Source organism: Netta rufina (genome assembly GCF_964035555.1).
Source record: "Netta rufina genome assembly, chromosome: 18".
NCBI classification, from domain to species: domain Eukaryota; kingdom Metazoa; phylum Chordata; class Aves; order Anseriformes; family Anatidae; genus Netta; species Netta rufina.
The window spans coordinates 2867919-2883869 of record NC_140142.1 but is presented as its reverse complement, the minus strand read 5'-3'; the positions used below and the strand labels follow the sequence as shown (position 1 = coordinate 2883869).

The window sequence follows — 15951 nt, the reverse complement described above, 5'->3', positions numbered from 1 at the left end:
GTGACAGGGGGAACCCAATACATAACTGTACTGGAGGCTGAGGTGAGTCTAACTGGGAAGGAATGGCAAAAGCACCCCACTGGGACTGGCCCAGAGGCTACGTGCGTCCTCGACATAGGCTGCTTCAGGAGAGGGAATTTCAAAGTTCCAAGGTGGGGCTTTGACATAGCTGTCTTGGAGACAAAGGACATGAAACAGTTGTCTACCTTGCTTGGCCTTCCACAGAACCCTTCTGTTGGGGGTTTGCTGAGGGTTGAAGAACAGCAGGTGCCAATGGCTACCATGCTGGTGCACCTGAGGCAGCATCGCGCTAACCGAGACTCCCTGATTGCCATCCATGAGCTGGGTCATCGACTGGAGAGCCAAGGTGTAGATGCAGAGCTTGGGAGCGTGCTTTAGTGATGGACTTGTCAGCACTAAGGTAAAGTTGCCTGACCTGGGTGACACGTCCCAGAGTAGTGTCAGGCACAATGCAATTCTTTTTGCCTTCTGCATCTACAGCACAGGAGGTAGGATTTTTCCCTGCTCTATTGACTGGGCAGCTCTTTTCACTTTACTCAGTTTAGGTTTGTGTGGCTGGAGGGGGACAATTTCCCAAAAGAAGCCAAGCTCATGGGTACAGCTACAGCCACAGGAAGATTTTTTTTTTCACTTTTCACCCTGAGTTTTCCACAGAAGACCAAAGAGAGACCATGGATGTCCAGTTGTCTACTAAGATTCATTTAGAATTTCTCAGGATCAAACGGTCATTTCAAATTTCTTTTTTCTTTTCTTTTCTTTTCTTTTCTTTTCTTTTCTTTTCTTTTCTTTTCTTTTCTTTTCTATTTTATTTTTTTTTATTTTTTTTATTTTTTTATTTTTTTTATTTTATTTCATTATTTTTTATATTTTCCCTGATTATCTTAGAAAGCTTTTCATGTGCTGAACTGTGCTACAGTTACAGGAACAAAGACTACTGCTGGCAGTGGAGGTGTCAGACCTCCAGACTCTGTTTTTCTTCCCAATGAAAGTCTCCAAAGAAGTCCCCCTGGATCAATAGCAATAGGAGAATGATGCTCAAAACTGAAATGCAGAATAATTCAGCCTTTAAAACAAAAAAAAATTTGTATTAGCTGCTTTTTTGAAATCTTCTTCCTTAACTACTTCATGCAAGCTCTGCCATTAGCTGTACAAGTCTTGAAGTCATGAAGAAAACTATGGAAGAGATGTCAGGAGTTTCTGCATTTTAATGAGTACCATGGTGTATTTTGGTCTGATGCTATGACGCTCAGGTACTGAGAGGAGAATAATGCAACTGCTAGAGAAAGTGAAGTCAGGAGGAAAAGCTGAAGTGACTTGGAGTATTAATGGGCCCCACGGAGGGCTGTTACTAATGAAGCCTCCCCAGGGCCTTGTTAGGGCAGATAATTGGAGGCCATGGTTACAGACAGGCAAAGGCACTGTGCTGAAAAAAGTCTTGTATTCTTCTAATGAAGGAGAAGAGGCCTCATCCCTGGAAGTGGGAGAGGAGATCCTGCACTCCGACATCTGTGTCAGGGTCTTCCTGGGGTCTGTGGGATGGGGTGGGCAGTGTGATGCCATGAGAAGAGCAGTGGTATGAAACTTCTGAGGTTCTGTACAACGTTGAAATGAATCAATGAGGCCCCATCACAATGATTATAACATATCTTCTCCTAAGCTCTAGCCAAAGGGGCAGCTATGGCTGTTGTCTCTGTTACTCAGGCCTATGAGGACACTGCTTCTCATTAAAGCACCAGGGCCTCATTGCCTCCTTGCCGCCACCCATGAACTAGGCAGGGCTCATACCATTCTCCTCACTTGGCCATGCACATCCCCATCTCCTACTGACCAGGAAGCGTCCTGTGGAAGATGTTAAGGGAAAGGATCTTCCTTCCCAGAGGACAGGGGTCAAGGCCTGGCCCTTGTGCTTGGTGACACACATCCAGTTTTCTTACACATCACTGTCACCTTCACATTGCCTTTGTCTCCTTGTCCTCACTGTCTCCAGGGTTCTGCTCTAACGAGCTCCAAGGGAGGCTGTGTCAGTGCTGGCCCTCAGGGGGACACTGCAGGAAACTTGCCTCTGACTTGGCCTTCTGGAGAGATGTCTTCAATTGTCTCGGAGTGCCTGAGGTTCGTGGGCTCATCAGCAAAGCCCCCAGAGGGGTGATTGCAGTGCCTTGGGCTGGTGCTGTGCTGCTGAGCTGGGCAGGGCTCGTGGGACAGAGAGAGCTGCTGGCAAGAGGGCCCTGGTGCAGAGAGACAGCTGTGCCCAGCAGCAGCTCCTCTGCACAGCGCAGCAGGGCTGGGGGCTCTGACCGCAGCTGGCACACAGAGAGGAGAGAAGGAGAGAGGGCTTGGAGGCACTGAGGAGCGCAACAACAGAGGGCAGCGTGTGGCAAGACACATCTTCAGGCTCTTGACACCGGGAGGCTCTGGCAGCAGGTGGGGTTGCCAGAGGGGTCTTCTACAGCTGGCACATCATAAGCCTGATATAGCATATTTCAGGGTGGCTCTCACTCTACATGTAATTTGGACTAGGAGAAACTTTAGAGTATGTCATTTATGAATGGGCATTTCAGGAGGAAGCCTGAGGCTTGGTTAGTCTGAGGAGGAAGGCTTTTTTGGATTCTCTGCTTTAAGATTCTTGCAGTGGAGGGGAATCTGAGTGAGTCTGAGCACACAGCTTGTGGGATGAGGTCTGTTAGCGTGGACAGGGAGGAGATGTGGGGACAGAGAACCAGTTCCCAGCAGGGCCATGGGCAGGCGGTGAGAGGGAGCTGCTTCCAGAAATGCTGTGCGATGGAGGGCTCAGGCACCTCCCTGGGAAAATCGATGCTCTTCTGTCCCACCAGCACAGGGCAGCACAGAAAGACCAGACACAGAGAGACACAGAGAGACCAGCACAGACAGACCAGACGTGATGGACAGACTGGCTGTGCTCTCTGAAGTACACTCTGTAGTAGAGGAATCTGTGATTCTGAGGATCCACAAGGTTTTCAACGTAGAGCAGCAGGAATGACAGTATAGAAAAAAGAAATCGCCACAGCCCTTCTCTGCCGTTAGGTGATTTGGGAGCAACAATTTGTTCATAAGAATTAAAATAATCTGAGAATATGCAATGTTCCTCTTTACTTCTTTCTATAGGTAAGAACTGTTAACTACACTGCCCAAAGCAGAGTCCCCTGCTCCCAGGGACACCCTTGGGAAGCAACAGACAGAGCTCATGAAATGGACCTGCTAAATATCTACTTAATAGGCTGAAACTGAATCAGATATCATCAGATAATTTTGTTGTATTTTCTTACTGCCTTTTCCCTCCTTGGGAGAACCCTATGGCCAAAACCAGCAAATGCCCAACATCAGCTCTGTGAGCGAGTTCCTCCTGCTGGCATTCGCAGACACGCGCGAGCTGCAGCTCCTGCACTTCGTGCTCTTCCTGGGCATCTACCTGGCTGCCCTCCTGGGCAACGGCCTCATCCTCAGCGCCGTAGCCTGCCACCACCGCCTCCACACCCCCATGTACTTCTTCCTCCTCAACCTCGCCCTCCTCGACGTGGGCTGCATCTCCACCACTCTGCCCAAAGCCATGGCCAATGCCCTCTGGGACACCAGGGCCATCTCCTATCAAGGATGTGCTGCACAGGTCTTTTTCGTTGCTTTCTTGTTTGGAGCAGAGTTTTCCCTTCTCACTGTCATGTCGTATGACCGCTACATTGCCATCTGCAAGCCCTTGCACTATGGGAGCCTCGTGGGCAGCAGAGCTTGTGCCCAGATGGCAGCAGCTGCCTGGGGCAGTGGCTTTCTCACTGCTGTCCTGCACACGGCCAGCACATTTTCCCTTCCCCTCTGCCAAGGCAATTCTGTGGACCAGTTCTTCTGTGAAATCCCCCACATCCTCAAGCTCTCCTGCTCAGATGCCTACCTCAGGGAAGTCGGGGCATTTGTGTTTACTATTTCTTTAGTCTTTGGTTGTTTTGTTTTCATTGTGTTGTCCTATGTGCAGATCTTCAGGGCTGTGCTGAGGATGCCCTCTGAGCAGGGCAAGCACAAAGCTTTTTCCACGTGCCTCCCTCACCTGGCAGTGGTTTCCCTGTTTGTCAGCACTGCCATATTTGCCTACCTGAAGCCTGCTTCCATCTCTTCCCCATCTCTGGACTTGGTGGTGTCACTTATGTACTCAGTGGTACCTCCAGCAGTGAACCCCCTCATCTACAGCATGAGGAACCAGGAGCTCAAAGTTGCAGTGAGGAAGATGCTTCTATATGTTCTTCTTAAGCATCAATGTTGTTAATATTATCGTGATTTGTATCATATCATTTTCGTATTTAGTAGTATTATCATATTGTAATCATTAATAATAATCCTCTGAAGACTACCATTGTATTTGAGAAATTGACATGACAGATTTTTATATTATTTTTCTTTGTTATTTTTATAATAATTTTTAATATTGATTTAATTTATTTAGTAATTTATTTACTTTGAATACATCTTCTAATCAACCAATTGAACTAGGCTTCCTCTGTAGGTATAGTCAATTAAGAAAAGAGCATAACTTCACTGGTCTCAGTATCCCTCTCTTCCCATCCCCTCTGGAACTGGGGGAGCAGCCGCAGCACGCAGGAGGGGCTTGGGGCCAAGAGCCGAGCTGACACATGCAGGAGCAGCCCTGGTGGCCCTCGGGGCTGCCCCTCACTGCCTGCTGGGCTCTGCCTTTCTGCTGCCTTCGGGTTGGGGCTGCTGCTTCCCTGGAGCCATGGCCATGACCAGCAGCAGGACGTGGCCTTTTCCCTGCTACTCTCTTTTGGTCTCCACATTGTTCTCTTGTGCTCTTGTACGTGGGTTAGCCATCCGGTCTCATGCACCTTGGTGAGTTTCCTGATGTCCCTAGAGTGGCATCTCCTCCACATCTCTGTACACCTCTTCTAAAGCTGATGTTAGAAATACACCCAAGGAGCTCCTCCCAGAACAGCCCTCTTGTTTTTCTGGGCTTCAGGATGGATCAGATTCCCATAGTGATCACTGAAGGACAAAGGGCTGGACTGTGATCTGACTTCTTGGTAGCACATGGCCCAGCAAACAGTAATAACTGGCCTTGACTGGCCTGGGAGTGTCCACTGGTGCTGGGTTTGATGGCAAATGGCAACCTGGAGAGGAATGTGGAGCTGCTCTGTGGCTGGGCCAGGCCTCTTGTGCTGGCCTGGGGAGCGGGGCTGGCCCTGCAGGGCACAGGCACTGTGTGCTGGGGATCTGCCAGGCAAGAGAGCAGGGCTCCTGCAGCTTCACGGACCTCCATCTCCTGAGCTGGGGCTGGCCCCAGTGCAGGGGCTGCTGTGGAGGCCCAGAGCCACCTTTGTGCCAGCAGCTGCGGTGCCTTTGGGGGGCTGGGGCTGTGGTGGCCGTGCCCAGAGCCCTGCAGCAGCCTGTGGTGGGCACTGCCCTGGGGACAGACCAGCCTGGGCTGCTGGGCTGGGGAGAGGGCAGGGAGGTGGGGAGAGGTGGGCAGGGGCTGGGCTGGGCTGGGCAGTGCCTGGCAGAGGGCAACACCAGCGTCAGGGAGCGGTGGCAGCATGCAGGGGAGGGCTCCCAGCAGGGCTTGGTGCTGCAGAGCCAGGGCTGTGCCAAGGGAGCCCAGAGCTGCAGGGGCAGGGGAGAGGAGGCTGAGGGCCAGGGCAGCTGTTGCAGGGGCAGGGAGCTCAGCATGGCCCTTGCAGCCCCCTGCCCTGGGCCTGCCTTTCCTCTTGGCCTCAGTCCTGGCCTTGGCTCTGCTGGCAGGAGCGCTCTTGCCATGCGCTTCCTGGCCTCCCCTCACCTGCGCACAGCTGCTGCCCACTCCGGCTGCTGCCACAAACGTGTCCTCACAAGCAGCACCACCCCTTGGGCTGCTTCTCCTGGCCTCACCCACCTCACTGCCTTGATTCCTCATCTCTGCTGGGCCCCACCTTCCACACCCGAATGCATCCCTTTGCTATCAACACCCTCTCCACTGCACCATGGAATGACAATGCCATGGTGGGATGTGTTTCCAGTGGGCTGTCTACCAGACACAGTAATAAATACGACGAGCAGGTCTAGAGGGGTCCTCCTTCCAGCCAGGGAGAGGCAGGGAGGAAAGGAACAATTGGGTTTACTGGAATGGGTGTATTTAATGGCCAGGTACATCAGACCCACAAATGTATCAGGCTCTACTGGACACCGGTGCACAGAGTACCCTGATACCATCAAGTTAAAAAGAGGTAGAACACACCTATATTTCTGGAGTGATAGGGGAATCCCAAGAGATAACTGTACTGGAGGCTGAAGTGAGTCGAACTGGGAAGGAATGGCAAAAGCACCCCATTGGGACTGGCCCAGAGGCTATGTGCATCCTCGGCATAGACTGTCTCAGAAGAGGGTACTTCAAAGTTCCAAGAGGGCACCACCAGTGGGGCTTTGGCAGAGCTGTCTTGGAGACAAAGGATATGAAACAGTTGTCCACATTGCTTGGCCTTCCACAGAATCCTTCTGTTGGAGGTTTGCTGAGGGTTGAAGAACAGCAGGTGCCAATGGCTACCATGGTGGCGCACCTGAGGCAGCATCGCGCTAACCGAGACTCCCTGATTGCCATCCATGAGCTTCATTCATTGACTGGAGTAGAGATTTCAGACCTCCAGACTGTGCTTTTCTCTGCTCTCTATTGAAGTCTCCAAAGAAGTTTCCTTGGATCAATAGCAATAGAAGAGTGATGCTGAAAACTGAAATGCAGCAAAATTTAGCCTTTAAAACAAGAAAAGATATGTACTAGGTGCTTTTTGAAATCTTCTTCCTTAAGAATATCACACAAGCTCTGTAATTAGCTGGACAGGTTTTGAAGTCATGAAAAAAAGTATTGAAGACATCTTAGGAGTTTCTTCAATTTAATGAGTTCCATGGTGTATTTACATGCACAGTCAATGAAGCTCAGGTACTGAGCTTCATAGACTGTGCACCAAAATATACCATGGAACTCCTCAGAGAGGAGAGCGATGCAATTGCTTAAGAATGTAAAGTCAGGAGGAAAAGTCAAAGTGACTTGGAGTATTAATGGGCCCCACTGAGGGCTGTTAGTATGATAACTTCCCCAGGGACTTGTTAGGGCACATAATTGGAAGCCATGATTGCTGACAGGCAAAGGCAGTGTGCTGAGAAAAGTCTTGGTTTCCTTTGACGAAGCAGAAGGGCCAAGGCCTGACCCCAGCTACTGGAGGCGAGATCCTGTACCCCATGTCTGGCTCAGGGCTTTTCCAGGGGATCTGTGGGATGTGGTGGGCAGTGTGATGCCTTGGGAAGAACAATGGTATAACACCTCCATTTGCACAGTTTTGCAGGGAGGCAATGAGGCTCCAGTGCAATGACTACTCATGTCCTCATCAGACAAAGGAACAAAAACCTCAGGGCTGTTGGGGCCTTCCCTTTTTACCAGCACCCTCTGCCTTATCCTCTGCAGGCATTCCTGTGCTATCCTACTTTTGCCCTATTTCCTTGAAGTCTGCAGACGCCCATCTCTGTTCACCACCTTGTTCTCATCCCAGCATTTCCATCATTTCACCCATGTCTCACAAACCCTCATTAGCTGTTCCTTGAAACAGAAAGCTAGGATCTGATCACACTCTTTAGTTGACTTCTGGCACCACAGCAATATACTTTGAGGGACATTTCTTCTTCCTTGTGGCCAGTGCATAACTTTCAAGGTGCACTTTGTGGCAGTTTTTTCTCTCCTGCTCTTTCCTACTACCAAAGGAAGCTCCATCAGGGTGGAAACCACTCCTGAAGTAGGCATCCCAACCCAGCAGGCTCCTTGCGGCCTCTCAGCCAAGCAGACACAAGTCACCTCAGCGGCACCTTCCAAGCCAGGGGCCTGCTGCTGGCCTTGCAGCTTCTTGTGGAGACACAGCCAAGCCTTGTGTCTGCTGCTGTGCAGTCATGGACTCAAGCAGAAGGGACAGGACAACCCATCTGGGGGCCTTCTTTCTGTCTGGGTCCTTCTGGGTGTGTAGGCAGAAGGGATCCCACAGTCAGCAGAATTTCTGTTTCTTCTTTCTTTTCTGTTTCTTTTGTCCAGTCATGGACTCAACAGAATTTCTGTTTCTTTATTGTCTTTATCTAAACAGGAAGCCTGGTTCTATATGTACATGAGAAAATAACATAATATATATATAAATAAATAAAATTAAATTAAAAGGCAGGAGGCTGGGAAAAAAATTAATCAGAAGCACTATTATTAAGAAATAGAAATACAAAAAATATATGAAATTGTCATAAACACATTTTATACTAAAAGTACAGTTATGTCTATTGGAATATTACTGTAACAGTGTATCCAAAGATTTTCTTCACTGTATCCTTGAGCTCCTGGTTCCTCATGCTATAGATGAGGGGGTTCACTGCTGGAGGCACCACTGAGTACAGAACTGCCATTATCAGGTTCAGGGATGTGGAAGAGATGGAGGGCGGCTTCAGGTAGGCAAACATGGCAGTGCTGACCATCAGGGCGACCACGGCCAGGTGAGGGAGGCACGTGGAAAAGGCTTTGTGCCGGCCCTGCACAGAGGGCATCCTCAGCACTGCCCTGAGGATCTGCACATAGGACAGCACAATGAAAATGAAACAACCAAAGACTGAACAAAGAGTAAAGAAAAGTACCCTAGCTTCCCTGGGGTAGGCATGTGAGCAGGAGAGCTTGAGGATGTGGGGGATTTCACAGAAGAACTGGTCCACAGCATTGCCTCGACAGAGGGGCAGGGAAAATGTGTTGGATGTGTGTAGGACAGCATTGAGAAAGCCACTGCCCCAGGCAGCTGCTGCCATCTGTGCACAAGCTCTGCTGCCCAGGAGGCTCCCGTAGTGCAGGGGCTTGCAGATGGCAATGTAGCGGTCGTAGGCCATGACGGTGAGAAGAAAAAACTCTGAACCAAAGAAGAAGACAAAAAAGAAGAGGTGAGCAGCACAGCCTTGATAGGAGATGGCCCTGGTGTCCCAGAGGACATTGGCCATGGCTCTGGGCAGAGTGGTGGAGATGCAGCCCAGGTCGAGGAGGGCGAGGTTGAGGAGGAAGAAGTACATGGGGGTGTGGAGGCGGTGGTGGCAGGCTACGGCACTGAGGATGAGGCCGTTGCCCAGGAGGGCAGCCAGGTAGATGCCCAGGAAGAGCGCGAAGTGCAGGAGCTGCAGCTCGCGCGTGTCTGCGAATGCCAGCAGGAGGAACTCACTCACAGAGCTGATGTTGGACATTTTCTGACATTGGACACAGTTTTCTCTTGAAGAGGATAAGTCAGAACATAGTACACATTTCTCTGGCGGATACTTCTTGCAAGCCTTAGAGTACCCCTCAGCCTAGCCTCTTGCTTTGCAGGAGACCATTTCTGAATCTCTCTTGCTTGAGCTGTGGCTGGTGCTGCCTGAGAGTGGCACTTGGAGCAGGAGCTGCTATGGGCTGCAGAGGAGTCCTTCCTTCTGTGCAGCAGGAGGGAGGCAGAAACATGGGGGACATGGAGTCCACCTGTCAGGACAATGAGATTTGCAGTACTGTTGGAAACAGCTCATCTGAATGCAGAGCAGATTTGCAGATGCCACTGCTGAACACCAGTGTTCTCAGCTGCCCTGTCACCTCTCTGAGAGCTGTAGGACCATCCCACTGTGGTGTTTCCCTGAGAAGAAACCGGAGACAGCTGAGAGCAGAGAAGTCCCAGTCCCAGAGCAGCTGGACAGAATCCTCACCTTGTCACCACAGGACTGAACAGGATCTCAGTTCCTCCCTCCTAACAAGGGATGCAGAGGCCTCACTCCAGCTACGCACAGACTGCCATCCAGTAGCACAGACATGGTCTTAGCAAGGAGGTGTCCTTTTCTTCGTGATCTTGGATAATACAAGGATGCCACAAGAGAACTGCATCCTGCTGGAGAGTAGCCTGCAACGCAGGAGGATGCCACATGAACAGAGCTGGATGGATATCCACAAGCTGGGGTGTCCCAGTATCCCAGCTGTACTCCCTACAGTGTCTGGTGGAGGCTTAGCCGACTGGCTCTTTTCTGACCAGGGGCAGCTGGGTTATGACACTCCAAGGGGCTTCTGCCAGACTTCCTCACCTTGCACTGCAACCCAGCAGGACTCTCAAAGCCTACTGCATTGCCCACTGCCCTCCCAGAAACAAGACCCAGCACAAGACCCTTCCAGGAGCTGCAGCTGCACGGTCCTGCAGCCAGACCCTTACCTTGTCAAGGGCTGTGCAGGTTTCTCCTGCAGGCAGCTCTCAGCATCCTCCCCCTGCCAACTGCCTCCAAGCCCTCTCTCCTTCTCTGCTCTCCCCATGCCAGATGCAGTCAGAGCCCCCAGCCCTGCTGCGCTGTGCAGAGGAGCTGCTCCTGGCCACAGCTGTCTCTCTGCTTCATGGCACTTTCTGAAATGTGTTTTCTTTGTCCCACGAGCCCGGCCCAGCTCAGCAGCACAGCACCAGCCCAAGGCACTGCAATCACCCCTCTGGGGGCTTTGCTGATGAGCCCAAGAAACTCAGGCACTCAGAGACAATTGAAGACATCTCTCCAGAAGTCCAAGTCAGAGGCAAGTTTCCTGCAGTGTCCCCCTGAGGGCCAGCACTGACACAGCCTCCCTTGGAGCTTGTTAGAGCAGAACCCTGGAGGCAGTGAGGACAAGGAAACAAAGGCAATGTGAAGGTGACACTGATGTGGAGGAAAAGTGGATGTGTGTCACCAAGCACAAGGGCCTGGCCTTGAGTCCCAACTCAAGGAAGGGAGATCTTTCCATTTACAGGTTGCTCAGGGCTCTTTGTGGGGCAGTAGGAGATGGGGATGTGCATGGCCAAGTGCAGGAGAATGGTACGACCCCTGCCTGCTTCATGGTGGGGGTGAGGAGGCAATGAGGCCCTGGTGCATTAAGAATAAGCTGTCTCCTCATAGGCCTCAGTGACAGTGACAACAGCCATCGCCATGGACACAAAGACCTCAATCCTGTTGGGACTTTGAGTCTTGCCATTCTCATTGCTTCTCGCCACATGAGGATGTTCCAGTGACTCCCAGATCTGCACCTCTTTACTGGCTAGTTGTTGGCACTTGTTCGTGCGGTGTCTCAGGGGATCTGAGCTGAGTCTGGGAACTCAGATCTTCTTGGTGGCCATGCTCCTCGTAAGGCAGCTCTGTAGGAAGCTGACCTGGTTCCTCGTGAACAGGCACCACTGCTCGTATGGCATCCCTCATGGTGCCCAAGCCCTCCTCCACCTCGCCACTGCACACTCAGCAGGGTCCCAGTCTGCCCTAATGCATGGGGTTCCTCTTCCTCTGGTGCAGGACTGGGTCCTTCTCTTTGTAAACATCAAGAAGTTACTTTAGGCAAAATCCTGCAGTTTCTCAGCATTCCCCCACACTGATGCTCCTTTCTGTCAGCCGTTCATATCTGCAGGCAGATGCTTCAACCTTTGTGTGACTGTGCTATCTCTGACAAGATAGTAGCATTACAAGCATTATGAATGTTTGGATAATACAGGAGTAACCAGCTGAATGGAACTGTATCACAGAGTCACAGAAAAACAGTGGGTGGAAGGCTGCCAGATTCTACTTTTTCTGTTCTTCATTCTCATGCATGCTGTCAGTTTGTCTGGAACTGGGTCCTGAATGTTCTGGGGCTGTGCAGGTCAAAGTTAGAAGGGCCAAAACCCAGCTGGAGCTCAATCCAGCTATGACTGTCAAAGACAACAAACACTGCTTATATAAATACTTTAAATAAAGGAGGATTAAGGAGAATCATCATCCTTTATTAGATGTGGTGGAAATCTGGTGATGATCTGGTGACTGCATGAAGTTCAACAAGGCCAAGTGCCGGGTCCTGCACCTGGGGCGCAATAACCCCAAGCAGAGCTACAGGCTGGGAGAGGAGTGGTTGGAGAGCTGCCAGGCAGAGAAGGACCTGGGAGTGATGGTGGATAGTCGTCTGAATATGAGCCAGCAGTGTGCTCAGGTAGCCAAGAAGGCCAACGGCATCCTGGCTTGTATCAGGAACAGTGTGACCAGCAGGGCTAGGGAGGTGATCGTCCCCCTGTACTCAGCTCTGGTGAGGCTGCACCTCGAGTACTGTGTTCAGTTTTGGGCCCCTCGCTACAAGAAGGACATGGAGGTGCTTGAGCGGGTGCAGAGAAGGGCGACGAAGCTGGTGAGGGGCCTGGAGAACAAGTCCTACGAGGAGCGGCTGAGGGAGCTGGGCTTGTTCAGCCTGGAGAAAAGGAGGCTCAGGGGCGACCTTATTGCTCTCTACAGGTACCTTAAAGGAGGCTGTAGCGAGGTGGGGGTTGGTCTGTTCTCCCACGTGCCTGGTGACAGGACGAGGGGGAATGGGCTTAAGTTGAGCCAGGGGAGTTTTAGGTTAGATGTTAGGAAGAACTTCTTTACCGAAAGGGTTGTTAGACACCGGAACAGGCTGCCCAGGGAAGTGGTGGAGTCACCATCCCTGGAAGTCTTCAAAAGATGTTTAGATGTAGAGCTTAGGGATATGGTTTAGTGGGGATTTTTAGCGTTAGGTAGAGGTTGGACTCGATGATCTTGAGGTCTCTTCCAACCTAGAAATTCTGTGATTCTGTGAACTGGAGTCAAAGGCAGTCAAGTGCTATGCCACAATTAATATTCCTAATGCATTTTTGTCCATCCCTTTCACAGCAGTACACAAGCCACACTTTGCTTTCACATGGAGCGGTGTCCTGCCCACCTGGAATCAACTGCACCAGGGCTGGGAACACAGCCCTACCATTTGCCATGGGCTGACCCAGAGTGCTCAAGAACACAGGGAAGCTCCTGAACAACTCCATCATGCTGGTGTCATCATCACATGGGACACCACAGCAGAAGAAGTATTTGAGTAAGGGAATCAAATGTTCCAAATCCTTCTGAAAGCTTGTATTGCATTTCAACCCATTGTCTTTTTAGGGGTGGTTGTGAGATAACAGCCATGTGGTGCCGAGCTGCCTGCCAGGTTAAAGCACATCATATTTGACAACCACAGTTTAAAAGCACTAATCACCCTTTCAAAAGTCATTTCCCCTGTGTTCAGAGAAGGGCAGTTGGTGATGTGTTCAGTGTGCTTCAAACACCACACCTCAGCAGAGACCCTGCTGCCTTCGGGAGCTGTCAGCCCTGAGGCCTTGGGGACACCTCGAGGGAGCCCAAGGGCACAGAGCAAGAAATGCCATGGTCGGGTGCTGCGCTGCTGAGCTGGGCTGGGCTCCTGGGCACAAGGGGAGCTCCTGGCAAGCGCTGCAGAGAGACAACTGTGCCCAGGAGCAGCTCCTCTGCACAGCGCAGCAGGGCTGGGGGCTCTGACCGCAGCTGGCACACATTGAGGAGAGAAGGAGAGAGGGCTTGGAGGCACTGAGGAGCGCAACAACAGAGGGCAGCGTGTGGCAGGACACATCTGCAGGCTCTTGACACCGTGAGGCTCTGGCAGCAGGGCCATGCAGGTGGGGTTGCCAGAGGGGTCTTCTGCAGCTGGCACATCCAATGGCTGATAGTATCTGTCAGGGTGGGCCTCACTCTACTTGTAATTTGGACTAGGAGATACTTTAGAGAATGGCGTTTATGAATGGGCGTTTCAGGAGGAAGACTGTGGCTTGGTTAGTCTGAAGAGAAAGGCTTTTTTGGATTCTCTGCTTTAAGATTCTTGCAGTGGAGTGGAATCTGAGTGAGTCTGAGCACACAGCTTGTGGTATGGGGTCTGTTAGCATGGACAGGGAAGAGATGTGGGGACAGAGAACCAGTTCCCAGCAAGGACATGGGCAGGCGGTGAGAGGCAGCTCCTGCCAGAAATGCTGTGTGAGGGAGGGCTCAGGCACCTCCCTGGGACAATCGCTGCTCTTCTCTCCCACCAGCACAGGGCAGCTGAGACCAGAACGGATGGACAGACTGGCTGTGCTCTCTGTAGTACACTCTGCACTAGAGGAATAGTATCTGCGACTCTGAGGGTCCACAAGGTTTCACTTGTACTGCACCAGGAATGACAGTATGGAAAAAAGAAATTGCCACAGAGCTTCTTTGCTGCTAGGGGACTTGGGAGCAGCAATTTGTTCATATCAAGAGTTAAAATAATCTGAGAATACCCCGTGTTCCTCTTTACTTTTTTTTATAGGTAAGGACTGTTAACTACACTGCCCACAACAGAGTCTCCTGATCCCAGGGACACCCTCAGGCAACATCAGTCAGAGCTCATGAAATGGACCTGACTAAAGTCTGCTTAATAGGTTGAAATTGAATCAGATATCAACAGATAATTTTGTTGTATTTTCTTACTGCCTTTTCCCTCCTTGGAAGAAACCCATGGCCACAACCAGCAAACGCCCAACATCAGCTCTGTGAGCGAGTTCCTCCTGCTGGCATTCGCAGACACGTGTGAGCTGCAGCTCCTGCACTTCGCGCTCTTCCTGGGCATCTACCTGGCTGCCCTCCTGGGCAACGGCCTCATCCTCAGCACCGTAGCCTGCGACCACCACCTCCACACCCCCATGTACTTCTTCCTCCTCAACCTTGCCCTCCTCGACCTCGGATCCATCTCCACCACTCTGCCCAAATCCATGGCCAATGCCCTTTGGGACACCAGGGCCATCTCCTATAAAGGATGTGCTGCACACGTCTTTCTGTTTGTCTTCTTTATCACAGCAGAGTATTTCCTCCTCACTGCCATGGCCTACGACCGCTACGTTGCCATCTGCAAGCCCCTGCACTACGGGAGCCTCGTGGGCAGCAGAGCTTGTGCCCAGATGGCAGCAGCTGCCTGGGGCAGTGGCTTTCTCACAGCTGTCCTGCACACGGCCACTACATTTTCCCTGCCCCTCTGCCAAGGCAATGTCCTTGAACAGTTCTTCTGTGAGGTCCCCCACATCCTCAAGCTCTCCTGCTCAGATGCCTACCTCAGGGAAGTTGTACTTATTGCATTTAGCTTTTGTTTAGGCTTTGGTTGTTTTGTTTTTATTGTGGTGTCCTATGTGCAGATCTTCAGGGCAGTGCTGAGGATGCCCTCTGAGCAGGGCCGGCACAAAGCCTTTTCCACGTGCCTTCCTCACCTGGCCGTGGTCTCCCTGTTTGTCAGCACTATCATGTTTACCTACCTGAAGCCCCCCTCATTCTCCTCCCCATCCCTGGACCTTGCAGTATCTTTTCTGTACTCCATGTTACCTCCAGCACTGAACCCCCTCAACTACAGCATGAGGAACCAGGAGCTCAAGGATGCACTGAGGAAATTGTTTGAATACATATTTCTTTAAAAAAAAAATAATGTGCCTTTACGTTCTGAGTTTATCTCAGAAACAGTTAGGAAAGCAATTTGGTTTTATTTTTCTTGATAAATATGTTCTCCAAGTTGTGGTGTCGATTTAATTAATGTCATGTTAGCCTCCTACCTGTTCATTTATCTCTTTACTTTTCATAATTATCTCATGTATATCTAAAGCCAGGCTTTCTGTGTAGCTATAGACAATAAAGAAGGAAGCAGAAATTCATAGGTCTCAGCTGCAGTGCATTCCCATCTCCTTTGAGAGACGTTATTTAAAAAAAAAAATAGCAAAACTATTTGTGACAGTGATGCTTGACCACTTCCTTGAAACAGGGCCTCAATAGATAGAGCTTATTTTCAGGAGGACAGTCGTTTTCATAACGGGAGCTCACCTCTCCCCTCTCCTTCCATTTTCCACCTTCTATTGCTGAGTGTGACATCATATGTGTGGTGGTTTTACCCAGACCCAGTACAATATGGTATGGAATATCTCTGTGGTTGGTTTAGGTTAGCTGCCCTGGTGATGTCCCCTCTCTGTCTCTTGCGCACCCGCAGCCTGCTGGCTCTTTGGGGAGGGACGATTAGAGGGATTCCTGATGCTATGACAGTACTGCTCAGCAGTAGACAAAACACAACCGTGATACCAGTGCTGTTCTAGCTACTCAAGC

General features: G+C 50.8%; 2 protein-coding genes across 2 annotated transcripts; both read left to right on the top strand.

Moving 5' to 3' along the window:
* Positions 1-3352: 3352 nt before the first annotated feature.
* LOC311216168 (olfactory receptor 14C36-like) lies at positions 3353-4294 on the top strand (the record flags this gene model as incomplete). Its single annotated transcript, XM_084297712.1, has 1 exon — positions 3353-4294. One exon carries the CDS (start codon positions 3353-3355, stop codon positions 4292-4294), a length of 942 nt encoding a protein of 313 aa, XP_084153838.1.
* A 568-nt stretch (positions 4295-4862) lies between these two features.
* On the top strand, positions 4863-15868 carry LOC311216167 (olfactory receptor 14C36-like; the record flags this gene model as incomplete). Its single annotated transcript, XM_084297711.1, has 3 exons — positions 4863-4872; positions 14326-15161; positions 15839-15868. 3 exons carry the CDS (start codon positions 4863-4865, stop codon positions 15866-15868), a joined length of 876 nt encoding a protein of 291 aa, XP_084153837.1.
* Between the last annotated feature and the right edge of the window lie 83 nt (positions 15869-15951).